Consider the following 13,393-nt stretch of genomic DNA (forward strand, 5'->3'; position numbering starts at 1 on the left):
TAGGTCTACTGTCTATCATACCCACTGGAATGTCACCTTCACATGTGCAGGGATTTGGTTTTGTTCATAGCAGAAGCACTACGACATAGTAGGCACGTAACGAATGAATGCACTGAATGAACAAACTGAAGGAAACCACCCAGAAACTGGAGGACCCCCACCACCTGGGGAATAATCCCCTCAGAGGTCCCAGCTGACTCCAACTGCTCACCTCTACACATAACCACCCACTGTCCTTACTTCCTGCTATGCTAGTCTACTTGGGCCTTCAGTACCTCCTGTACAGATGTACCTTGATTTATCGTGCTTTACAGATAGTGTTTTTATCTTCTTACAAATTGATTGTTTGTGGCAACCCCACGTTGAGCCTCTATCAATGCCATTTTTCCAACAACATGTACCCACTTTGTGTCACATTTTAGTAATTCTCACATTTCAAATTTTTCATTATTATTGTATCTTTTATAGTGGTCTGTGATAAGTGATCTTTCTTTGATGTTACTATTGTAATTATTTTGGGGCAACATGAAGTCCACCTATGTAAGATAGCAAAATTAACAAATGTGTGTGGTCTGACCATTCCACTGACTGGCTGCTTCCCCATCTCTCTGCCTCTCTTCTGGCCTCTCTATTCTTTGAGATGCAACAGTAGTGAAATTAGGCCAATTAATAACCCTACAATGGCTTCAAGGTGTTCAAGTGAAAGCAAGACTCACACATCTCTCACTTTAAATGAAAACTAGAAATTACTAAGTTTAGTGAGGAAGGCATATCGAAAGCTAGGCCTCTTGTGCCAGTTTGCCAAGCTGTGAGTGCAAAGGAAAAGTTCTTGAAGGATATGAAAAGTACTACTCCAGTGAACACACAAATGACAAAAAAGTGAAACAACCTTATTGCTGATACGGAGAAAGTTTTAATGATCTGGATAGAAGACCAAACCAGCCACAATATTCCCTTAGACCAAAGCCTAATTCAGAGCAAGGCCAGAACCCCCTTCCACTCTATGAAGGCTGAGAGAGGTGAGGAAGCTGCAGAAGAAAAGTTTGAAGCTAGCAGAGGTTGGTTCATGAGGTTTAAGGAAAGAAATCATCTCCATAGCATAGAAGTGCAAGGTGAAGTAGCAAGTGCTAACTGGCAGCAAGTTATCCAGAAGATCTAGCTAAGATCATTGATGAAGGTAGCTACACAACAGACTTTCAAGGTAGATGAAATAGCCTCCCATTGGAAGAAGATGTCATCTGGGACTTTCACAGCTAGAGAGAAGTCAACGCCTGGCTTCAGAACTTCTAAGGACAGGCTCACTCTCTTGTTAGGGGCTAATGCAGCTGGTGACTTCATGTTGAAGCCAACGCTCTTAGATCATTCCAAAAACCCTAGGGCCTTTAAGAATTATGTGAAATCTACTCTGCCTGTACTCTAAATGGAACAATAGAGCCTAGATGACAAGCACATCTGTTTATAACATGGTGTGTTGAATTATTTTAAGCCCATTGTTCATAAAAAATTACTCTTTTAAAAAAATTACTGCTCATTGGCAATGCATCCACTCACCCAAGAACTCTGATGGAGATGTACAGAGATTAATATTGTTTTCATGGCTATGAACACAACATCCGTTCTGCAGCCCATAGATCAAGGAGTCATTTCAACTTTTACATTTTATTATTTAAGAAATACATTTAGTAAGGCTACAGCTGCCATAGATAGTAATTATTTGGCTAGATGTTGGCAAAATAAGCAGAAATCTTCTGGAAAAGATTCACCATTCTAGATGTCATTAAGAACATTTATAATTCATGGGAGGAGGTGAGGATGTCAACATTAACAGAAGTTTAGAAGACGTTGATTCTAACCCTCATGGATGACTTTGAGAAGTTCAAGACTTCAGTGGAGGAAGTCACTGCAGATGTGGTAGAAAGAGCAAGAAGAACTAGAAATGGAGTCTGAAGATGTGACTGAACTGCTGTAGTCTCATGATCAAACTTGAAGGAATGAGAAGTTGCTTTCTATGGATCTGCAAAGAAAGTGGTTTCTTGAGATGGAATCTACTCCTGGTGAAGATGCTGTCATTATTGAAACGACAACAAAGGATTTAGAATATTACACAAACTTAGTAGATAAAGCTGTAGTAGGGTTTGAGAGGATTGACTCCAATTTTCAAAGAAGTTCTACTATGGGTAAAATGCTACCACACAGTATCACATGCTAGAGAACTCTTTTGAGAAAAAAGAGTCCACTGATGTGGCAAACTTCATTGTTGTCTTATTTTAAGAAATTTGCATAGCTACCTAAACCTTCAGCAACCATCCTCCTACCTAATCAGTCAGCAGCCATCAACACCGAGGCAAGACCCTCTCACAGCAAAAAGATTAACACTCTCTAAAGGCTCAGATGATTGTCAGCATTTGTAGTAATAAAGTATTTTTTAATTAAGGTATGTACATTTTTTGACAATGCTATGCACACTCACTAGACTATAGTATAGTATAACCATAACTTTTATATGCACTGAGAAACAAAAATTTGTGTGGCTCCCTTTACTGTGATATTCGCTTTCTTGTGGTGGTCTGGAACCTTACCCACAGTATCTCTGAGGTAGTCCTGTACCTAGCAAGAGGCCAGGATAACCCTAGATGGAGAATATACCATGAAGCATTGACAGTTTACTGGTGAGATCAAGCTTTAGCACCCTGACTCTGGGGAGGAGTCCAGGGTCAACATGCTGAAGGAATTATCATGGGTACTCTTCTATCTCACAGACTGCAAACGTACTCTTCCAGCATAACCATTTTTTAAAGTATGTTGTGACTAAGCACATTAAAATCTTGTTGCACTTCGACACCTACAGGCATAAATGAAAAACTGGTACTTATAAGCCTGTTAAAATTAGGCTGGAAGATGGGTGGTTTCTTATTTTTCCGATAGAAAGAAGGGTCTGCACCTGTGTCACATGAGGTAGAACCAAGGAGACTAAACTGACATTTTCTAACCCATTCTCATTTTTTTCACAGCACCAAAAATAATGCAATTATGTCAGTAAAAACAAAATTATTTCCGCATCTTTCTCAAAGCTTGCTGCAACTTCATTAATATACACTGTATTTTGTCATCAATCTAAAGACTGATAATAGCCAAATTATTGGCAGAACTCTTATTCTATGCTTGTCACTTTCTGTCTATGGGGCTTTAGGTAATTGGCTTAATCTCCCTGAGTGTCATCTTCTTCATCTTTAAAATCGGAGTGTGATAGCCACTCATTTACTCAGTACCTATCTAGTATCTATCTCAGTATCTATAAAGTATCAACAGGAGATAATTCATGATAATATTCTTAACTTTTCTCACAAAGAGTAACATAAGCAACTCTAGTCGGTGCTATAAGGGAAGAACAGTGGATGTCCTCTTCCCTCCTCCCTGAATTTGAACATACTGGGTAAAATGCTTCTGTTTACGAAATTCTGAACTATAGGAAGCAGTTCTGCCTGGGAAGTGATAGGATTGCAATGCAGCAAGACATAGCCTGGTGTTAGCAAATCCTCAGCCTTGAAGGAAAACCCCTGGGAATTGCAGCGACAGGTGAGTGTTTTAGTTCCTTATTTCACTCAGCCACAGATTCTGCAGGGTCTGTGGAAGGCACTGCTAACCTAGTAGTCATCCAGTGTTTTGGAGTACTCCTGGGCCACGCCAGTGCTGACTCACAATGCTGTGTGTCCCAGATTGAGGGCACCAAGCCCTGGGGTGACTGTGCATGATCACAGACAGAAATTTCTGTTCCGTATCTTTTGCTCTCTCCCCCTGCAATAAGACAACTGATAGAACTTCAGCAGGGAGCAACACACTTCTGTTCTCTGGCAATCCCGAGGTGCTAGCTGATTAGGCACAGTTAAAACTCTTACATCAACATATAATAAGAAAAGAGAAAGGTTGTCTGGAACTTGGGGATCAATAACAGCTCTTCCTCTTAATCAGGATATTATTGTATCTAAACAAAATATGCATCAGATGAAGAAGATGCACATATACATAAAAAGGTTTCAGAGCAGTAAAGTGTTATGGTGTTATATCCTGCATTATCTAAGGACGACACACACTCTGGTAGATGGGAATGTTCTGGTTGCTGTAAGAGTTTGCTGCTGAAGGTCTAGGATGTTTTAACGCCTTGAAACCATTTAGGCCTCGTAACCCACAGAGGCAGAGAAGTTAGATTAACTTCCTCAGCCTTTATTGCAACTTTTTTTTTTTTTTTTAAGATGGAGTCTTACTCTGTCACTCAGGCTGGAGTGCAGTAGTGTGATCTCAGCTCACTGCAAACTCTGCCTCCTGGATTCAAGCAATTCTTGTGCCTCAGCCTCCAGTTGGGATTACAGGTGTGCACCATCACACCTGGCTAATTTTTGTATTTTAGTAGAGGCGAGGTTTCACCATGTTGGCCAGGCTGGTCTCAAACTCCTGACCTCAGTGATCCACCTGCCTCAGCCTCCCACAGTGCTGGGATTGCAGGCGTGAGCCACCACACCCAGCCGTTTATTCCAACCTCCTAATTCAAGGGCTAGAAACTCTCTTGCAGCTAGGGTTCCAGATCTGATTTTTTAAAATGCCTCTCAGAAGCATCTGTATGTCACTTAAGTCAGAAACTGGGCTGAATGGAGTCAGGGTGGTGGTAGCAGGAGATGCATTATTTTGCTGGTGTGGACCTAGCAGAAGCAGCACAGGTCTGAAAGTAACAGTCACAGCAGCTGTTTTCTGATCCCCAAGTGCAGCTAGTTAGGCTTCCTGGTTCCCCAGGTCCTTAGTGAGCCAGATGACTGGTGGTTTTCTGGAAATAAGTAGGCCTAGTTTAGAACTCACCCCTCAAAGGTGAAAATTAAACATTGCAGTCATGCAGCCAAGTCTGATCCAGGGAGAATCAGGTGTAAGTAGGCAAGATGCAACAAGGAAGGGAGTGGGCAGGATGTGTTTAGAACCTTTACTTCAACCATGGGTTGGTGTTTAGGACTCTATGAATCAGTATGAACAGGTGGGCTGCCTTGTCCTGAAAGGATGGACATTTTTAAGGTACGTATATGATTTATATTATATTGATTACAAAAGGTTTTCTACTCTCAACTTTCATAATTTCTAGGGAGCAGAAAAATAAGTGCCATATGCGTCTGGGCACAAAAAAGATGCTGCAGGAACATAATGGTGGTGATATGAATAACTTCACAAGAGGCTGTAGCCTGTTTGGTTCTGCAATTTCAAACTTTCTGTAAAGTGGTTCACAGCAGTAGTTCTCAAAGCAGAAGTAACAAGGAAAGCCACACAAAGCACTTAAAGTTTATCACACATATCCTTAAAAATATACATACGATGCTATAGGCAGTGCTGAAATACTTTCTGCATTCGAAAATCAGATAAAATCAGCAGCTAATGTGTAAGTCAGCTCTATAACCATGGTGTAGTTAATGACCAGAGAAAGGAAGGTTAGCTAGGAAATTTGAGGCTTGTCTTTCTAGTGTCAAAATTAACATTTTTTGCTTTATTTCAAATGTCTTCTTTAATTGGGGCTATCAGCATCCATTAGTATATGCAGTTTAGTAGATGTGTTAGAATGTTATACATTATGATTCAACGCTGAGAGTACAGTTAATAGTTAAAATGCTGACCCATGTGTTCAGCACCTAAGCTCTTACTGGGCGGAAGGGGAGGGCGGAGAAAGGTGTATTACAATGGAGGAGCACAGAGGATCTTAATACATACATTCAATCTTTATTCTTCTATGGGTCAAATATTAGTCAGAGTTTGGTCTCCAGCCAAAACATGCTAAATGGCTGAATGCCAATGTAACTGATTGGGATGTTTGGCCACCTTACAGTGCACTTTATCTGTGGAGCGGCAACAAATATCTCTAAAAAGTGAGCAAAATAACTGGATTGTCTGTTCTGTGATCCATTTGGTAATTCTTCATAGGCACAATCACTACCAAACAGACTGCTGAGGACACCGTAAATAACTGATTCTGTGAGTTACATACATTGACGTGTTGTCTTTTAAAGAATAAGAAACTTGGTTCAGTTTTTTCCTCTGCCTTCCTATAACCTGAATTCTGTTGTTCCTCATACTTACACAATGAAATTGGAAATGCATCTAATTTTGAAAATGGAAATTTTTCTTCTACGTTAGAACATTCAGATCAATTAAACATTTAAAGTTTGCATTTAAAGAAAATGATAATTGCCTCATTGTATTAATGATTCTATCCCAAAGTAAATAATATGTAGTGGTAAAGTTCCCATATGGGAATTAGATCCTGTAGAATGATATCTGTTCTAGTTAGTAAGTAGAGTTTGTTGTTATTATACGAGTAGCAGATACTCATTAAATATCCGCTCACATAGAAGTGTATGAGGAAGAAAGCTCACCCATAATCACTGTGTTGCTGCTTCCTCCTGATCTCCACCCCCATAAAAGTTAGGTTGTATCACACTGTGAGGGCTGTTGCAATAATGGCTTCCAACAAATCATGCCTCCTACATCCAAGCCACTGGGTAGTACTCCCACCGCCCCACATTGATGCTGGTTTGGCCATATGACTTACTTTGGTTGATGGGACATTAGCTAACTTGGTGCAACCATAGGCTTAAAAATGCATATGCACCGAAGCTTGTCCTCTCTTCTCTTTGGAACCCTGAAACCAAGAATCCTGGGCTAGCCTACTTGAAGATGAGACACCATGTGGAGCAGAGAAGCCTTCCCAGCCGAACCCCACAGACCAAACCAGGTTTCTAGTTGCAAGATCATCTATCCCCAGTGGAGCTGCCAGCTTACTGGAGAGTCAGCTGAGCCAACCCATGCCTGAAGAACCTCTCAGCTGACCCAGAGAATGATGAGAAATAATAAACATGAGAAATAAAATTTGTTGTTTTAAGCCACTATATTTTGATGCAGATTTTAATATAGTAAAAGTTAACTGATACAATGTCCTCAGTTATAAATGGAATTCTAGGGGAGCTGAAGCCTGGGCAATACAAGATCCTAAAAGTGGGTTACTTTGATAGCCTACATAAAACTGTGTAATACTATCAAATTGAGTGCATGAAAAAAAAAAAAACTTACCCCATACTCCCATAAATACTGCAAAGACCAGGGTTCCAAAACTGTCAAAGATGCACAATTTCTGGAAAATATAAATGACATGTAAATGAGTCATATCCTCCACTTATTAGGATTCAGTAAATATGAAATGCTTTGTCTATTCTACAGTCTTGAAGTTCTTTTCAAAGGTGATGCCTAGTTTAACAATCCTCTATGATCATACATCATTCAATGTATCCACTACATACTTACAGATGAAATTTGATTCTTTTCAAAGCAAAGTCTTTGCTGTATTAACCAGTGTATTTTCCAGTGAAACTCTGCATATCCCAATAAGGAAACAGGTATAGTTCCTAGAATTCCACTGAGTTTAAAGCCTCCATTGGGCTTGAATAACAGCCTCTTATGAGCTGTCATAATGGATTTGAGGAAGCAGTATGGATCTACGAATACAATGATCCCTAAGCAACTTTTAGATATATGATTTACATTTTATCATCATCCCACCCTGGTCAGAGGGTAAGTTTCAGAATTCCTGTTTTTCCTGTTAAGAGACATACAAAGCTGAGGTTTATCTCGAAGTGGCTTTCCTCCAGGAGAACTCTGTTTTCTTAAACCCAATGATGGCTTTTCTACCATCACTGACAGATGCTTCTATTGGAATAAAGGATGCAGAGGTGCTTTTGCTAACATTACAATAAATACAATGATCATGAATGATAAATAACGTATCTGGCCAAATAAGGCTTTATTTACTAGTTCTGCTAAGTTTTATCCTTTTGCTATTATATAAGTAGCCTATCTCCCTCTATGAGTTCCTGGAAAATATTTAATTCGTTACTAACTTTTCATTAGTGAGCATTTTTACATTTCGTAAAAACTACTATAAAGATAATGGAAAAAGTGACAAGCATATTATATCTACTTTATGACAGATAATATAAAAGGACAGGGACTGGGTAGAAAAGCTATAGGTAAAAAAAAAAAAACCTTTTCAAATGTTGAAAGAAAATTCAAAGCTGCTTCAAAGTAGAAAAGTCTACTTTGCTTTAGGTGATTTTTTGGGTTGCTCTTCATACTCATGTAAAGTGGATAAACCTTCATCTATGTAAAAATATTAGTTATCCTCATAAAAGAATAGCGACATTCTCATCCATCTAATTTTCAAGGCCCCCTCAATCATCCACATTGACTGTGATGAGAAAGCAAGCATAATCCTAAATTGTCTGTCATCCAATCATTCTTCTTTTTTTTTTTTTTCAATTTTCTTTTTTTTTTCTTTTATTATTATACTTTCAGTTTTAGGGTACATGTGCACAATGTGCAGGTTAGTTACATATGTATACATGTACCATGCTGGTGCGCTGCACCCACTAACTCATCATCTAGCATTAGGTATACCTCCCAATGCTATCCCTCCCCCCTCCCCCATCCCACAACAGTCCCCAGAGTGTGATGTTCCCCTTCCTGTGTCCATGTGATCTCATTGTTCAATTCCCACCTATGAGTGAGAATATGCGGTGTTTGGTTTTTTGTTCTTACGATAGTTTACTGAGAATGATGATTTCCAATTTCATCCATGTCCCTACAAAGGACATGAACTCATCATTTTTTATGGCTGCATAGTATTCCATGGTGTATATGTGCCACATTTTCTTAATCCAGTCTATCATTGTTGGACATTTGGGTTGGTTCCAAGTCTTTGCTATTGTGAATAGTGACGCAATAAACATATGTGTGCATGTGTCTTTATAGCAGCATGATTTATAGTCCTTTGGGTATATACCCAGTAATGGGATGGCTGGGTCAAATGGTATTTCTAGTTCTAGATCCCTGAGGAATCCCCACACTGACTTCCACAATGGTTGAACTAGTTTACAGTCCCACCAACAGTGTGAAAGTGTTCCTATTTCTCCACATCCTCTCCAGCATCTGTTGTTTCCTGACTTTTTAATGATTGCCATTCTAACTGGTGTGAGATGGTATCTCATTGTGGTTTTGATTTGCATTTCTCTGATGGCCAGTGATGATGAGCATTTTTTCATGTGTCTTTTGGCTGCATAAATGTCTTCTTTTGAGAAGTGTCTGTTCATATCCTTCACCCACTTTTTGATGGGGTTGTTTTTTTCTTGTAAATTTGTTTGAATTCATTGTAGATTCTGGATATTAGCCCTTTGTCAGATGAGTAGGTTGTGAAAATTTTCTCCCATTCTGTAGGTTGCCTGTTCACTCTGATGGTAGTTTCTTTTGCTGTGCAGAAGCTCTTTAGTTTAATTAGATCCCATTTGTCAATTTTGTCTTTTGTTGCCATTGCTTTTGGTGTTTTAGACATGAAGTCCTTGCCCATGCCTATGTCCTGAATGGTATTGCCTAGCTTTTCTTCTAGGGTTTTTATGGTTTTAGGTCTAACGTTTAAGTCTTTAATCCATCTTGAATTGATTTTTGTATAAGGTGTAAGGAAGGGATCCAGTTTCAGCTTTCTACATATGGCTAGCCAGTTTACCCAGCACCATTTATTAAATAGGGAATCCTTTCCCCATTTCTTGTTTTTGTCAGGTTTGTCAAAGATCAGATGGTTGTAGATATGTAGCGTTGTTTCTGAGGGCTCTGTTCTGTTCCATTGATCTATATCTCTGTTTTGGTACCAGTACCATGCTGTTTTGGTTACTGTAGCCTTGTAGTATAGTTTGAAGTCAGGTAGTGTGATGCCTCCAGCTTTGTTCTTTTGGCTTAGGAATGACTTGGTGATGCGGGCTCTTTTTTGCTTCCATATGAACTTTAAAGTAGTTTTTTCCAATTCTGTGAAGAAAGGCATTGGTAGCTTGATAGGGATGGCATTGAATCTGCAAATTACCTTGGGCAGTATGGCCATTTTCACGATATTGATTCTTCCTACCAATGAGCATGGAATGTTCTTCCATTTGTTTGTATCCTCTTTTATTTCCTTGAGCAGTGGTTTGTAGTTCTTCCTGAAGAGGTCCTTCACATCCCTTGTAAGTTGGATTCCTAGGTATTTTATTCTCTTTGAAGCAATTGTGAATGGGAGTTCACTCATGATTTGGCTCTCTGTTTGTCTGTTGTTGGTGTATAAGAATGCTTGTGATTTTTGTACATTGATTTTGTATCCTGAGACTTTGCTGAAGTTGCTTATCAGCTTAAGGAGATTTTGGGCTGAGACAATGGGGTTTTCTAGATATACAATCATGTCGTCTGCAAAGAGGGACAATTTGACTTCCTCTTTTCCTAATTGAATACCCTTTATTTCTTTCTCCTGCCAAATTGCCCTGGCCAGAACTTCCAACACTATGTTGAATAGGAGTGGTGAGAGAGGGCATCCCTGTCTTGTGTCAGTTTTCAAATGGAATACTTCCAGTTTTTGCCCATTCAGTATGATATTGGCTGTGGGTCTGTCATAGATAGCTCTTATCATTTTGAAATACGTCCCATCAATACCTAATTTATTGAGAGTTTTTAGCTTGAAGGGTTGTTGAATTTTGTCAAAGGCCTTTTCTGCATCTATTGAGATAATCATGTGGTTTTTGTCTTTGGCTCTGTTTATATGCTGGATTACATTTATTGATTTGCGTATATTGAACCAGCCTTGCATCCCAGGGATGAAGCCCACTTGATCATGGTGGATAAGCTTTTTGATGTGCTGCTGGATTCGTTTTGCCAGTATTTTATTGAGGATTTTTGCATCAACGTTCATCAAGGATATTGGTCTAAAATTCTCTTTTTTGGTTGTGTCTCTGCTCAGCTTTGGTATCAGAATGATGCTGGCCTCATAAAATGAGTTAGGGAGGATTCCCTCTTTTTCTATTGATTGGAATAGTTTCAGAAGGAATGGTACCAGTTCCTCCTTGTACCTCTGGTAGAATTCGGCTGTGAATCCATCCGGTCCTGGACTCTTTTTGGTTGGTAAGCTATTGATTATTGCCACAATTTCAGATCCTGTTATTGGTCTATTCAGAGATTCAACTTCTTCCTGGTTTAGTCTTGGGAGAGTGTATGTGTCGAGGAATTTATCCATTTCTTCTAGATTTTCTAGTTTATTTGCGTAGAGGTGTTTGTAGTATTCTCTGATGGTAGTTTGTATTTCTGTGGGATCAGCGGTGATATCCCCTTTATCATTTTTTATTGTGTCTGTTTGATTCTTCTCTCTTTATTAGTCTTGCTAGCAGTCTATCTATTTTGTTGATCCTTTCAAAAAACATGCTCCTGGATTCATTAATTTTTTGAAGGGTTTTTTCTGTCTCTATTTCCTTCAGTTCTGCTCTGATTTTAGTTATTTCTTGCCTTCTGCTAGCTTTTGAATGTGTTTGCTCTTGCTTTTCTAGTTCTTTTAATTGTGATGTTAGGGTGTGAATTTTGGATCTTTCCTGCTTTCTCTTGTGGGCATTCAGTGCTATAAATTTCCCTCTATACACTGCTTTGAATGCGTCCCAGAGATTCTGGTATGTTGTGTCTTTGTTCTCATTGGTTTCAAAGAACATCTTTATTTCTGCCTTCATTTCGTTATGTAGCCAGTAGTCACTCAGGAGCAGGTTGTTCAGTTTCCATGTAGTTGAGCGGTTTTGAGTGAGTTTCTTAATCCTGAGTTCTAGTTTTATTGCACTGTGGTCTGAGAGATAGTTTGTTATAATTTCTGTACTTTTACATTTGCTGAGGAGAGCTTTATTTCCAAGTATGTGGTCAATTTTGGAATAGGTGTGGTGTGGTGCTGAAAAAAATGTATATTCTGTTGATTTGGGGTGGAGAGTTCTGTAGATGTCTATTAGGTCTGCTTGGTGCAGAGCTGAGTTCAATTCCTGGGTATCCTTGTTGACTTTCTGTCTCGTTGATCTGTCTAATGTTGACAGTGGGGTGTTAAAGTCTCCCATTATTAATGTGTGGGAGTCTAAGTCTCTTTGTAGGTCACTCAGGACTTGCTTTATGAATCTGGGTGCTCCTGTACTGGGTGCATATATATTTAGGATAGTTAGCTCTTGTTGTTGAATTGATCCCTTTACCATTATGTAATGGCCTTCTTTGTCTCTTTTGATCTTTGTTGGTTTAAAGTCTGTTTTATCAGAGAGTAGGATTGCAAACCCTGCCTTTTTCTGTTTTCCATTTGCTTGGTAGATCTTCCTCCATCCTTTTATTTTGAACCTATGTGTGTCTCTGCACATGAGATGGGTTTCCTGAATACAGCACACTGATGGGTCTTGACTCTTTATCCAATTTGCCAGTCTGTGTCTTTTAATTGGAGCATTTAGTCCATTTACATTTAAAGTTAATAATTGTTATGTGTGAATTTGATCCTGTCATGATGATGTTAGCTGGTTATTTTGCTCTTTAGTTGATGCAGTTTCTTCCTAGTCTCTATGGTCTTTACATTTTGGCATGATTTTGCAGCGCCTGGTACTGGTTGTTCCTTTCCATGTTTAGTGCTTCCTTCAGGAGCTCTTTTAGGGCAGGCCTGGTGGTGACAAAATCTCTCAGCATTTGCTTGTCTGTAAAGTATTTTATTTCTCCTTCACTTATGAAGCTTAGTTTGGCTGGATATGAAATTCTGGGTTGAAAATTCTTTTCTTTAAGAATGTTGAATATTGGCCCCCACTCTCTTCTGGCTTGTAGGGTTTCTGCCGAGAGATCTGCTGTTAGTCTGATGGGCTTCCCTTTGAGGGTAACCCGACCTTTCTCTCTGGCTGCCCTTCACATTTTTTCCTTCATTTCAACTTTGGTGAATCTGACAATTATGTGTCTTGGAGTTGCTCTTCTCAAGGAGTATCTTTGTGGCGTTCTCTGTATTTCCTGAATCTGAACGTTGGCCTGCCTTGCTAGATTGGGGAAGTTCTCCTCGATAATATCCTGCAGAGTGTTTTCCAACTGGGTTCCATTCTCCCCATCACTTTCAGGTACACCAATCAGACGTAGATTTGGTCTTTTCACATAGTCCCATATTTCTTGGAGGCTTTGCTCATTTCTTTTTATTCTTTTTTCTCTAAACTTCCCTTCTCGCTTCATTTCATTCATTTCATCTTCCATTGCTGATACCCTTTCTTCCAGTTGATCGCATCGGCTCCTGAGGCTTCTGCATTCTTCACGTAGTTCTTGAGCCCTGGCTTTCAGCTCCATCAGCTCCTTTAAGCACTTCTCTGTATTGGTTATTCTAGTTATACATTCTTCTAAATTTTTTTCAAAGTTTTCAACTTCTTTGCCTTTGGTTTGAATGTCCTCCCGTAGCTCAGAGTAATTTGATCGTCTGAAGCCTTCTTCTCTCAGCTCGTCAAAGTCATTCTCCGTCCAGCTTTGTTCCGTTGCTGGTGAGGAACTGCGT

The 13,393-nt window shown here is 39.4% G+C and overlaps 1 protein-coding gene across 4 annotated transcripts in view; it reads right to left on the reverse strand.

Annotated features, from left to right (window-relative positions):
• ANO6 (anoctamin 6) overlaps positions 1–13,393 on the reverse strand; it is a 216,179-nt gene that overhangs the window by 47,089 nt on the left and 155,697 nt on the right. For all 4 annotated transcript variants that reach the window (XM_003825754.6, XM_014347200.6, XM_008951088.6 and 1 more), the window contains one exon: positions 7,096–7,156. In XM_003825754.6, the coding sequence (XP_003825802.1) occupies positions 7,096–7,156 (61 nt within the window). The remainder of the gene's footprint in view (positions 1–7,095; positions 7,157–13,393) is intronic.

This window comes from Pan paniscus, chromosome 10, assembly GCF_029289425.2.
Source record: "Pan paniscus chromosome 10, NHGRI_mPanPan1-v2.0_pri, whole genome shotgun sequence".
Lineage (NCBI taxonomy): Eukaryota > Metazoa > Chordata > Mammalia > Primates > Hominidae > Pan > Pan paniscus.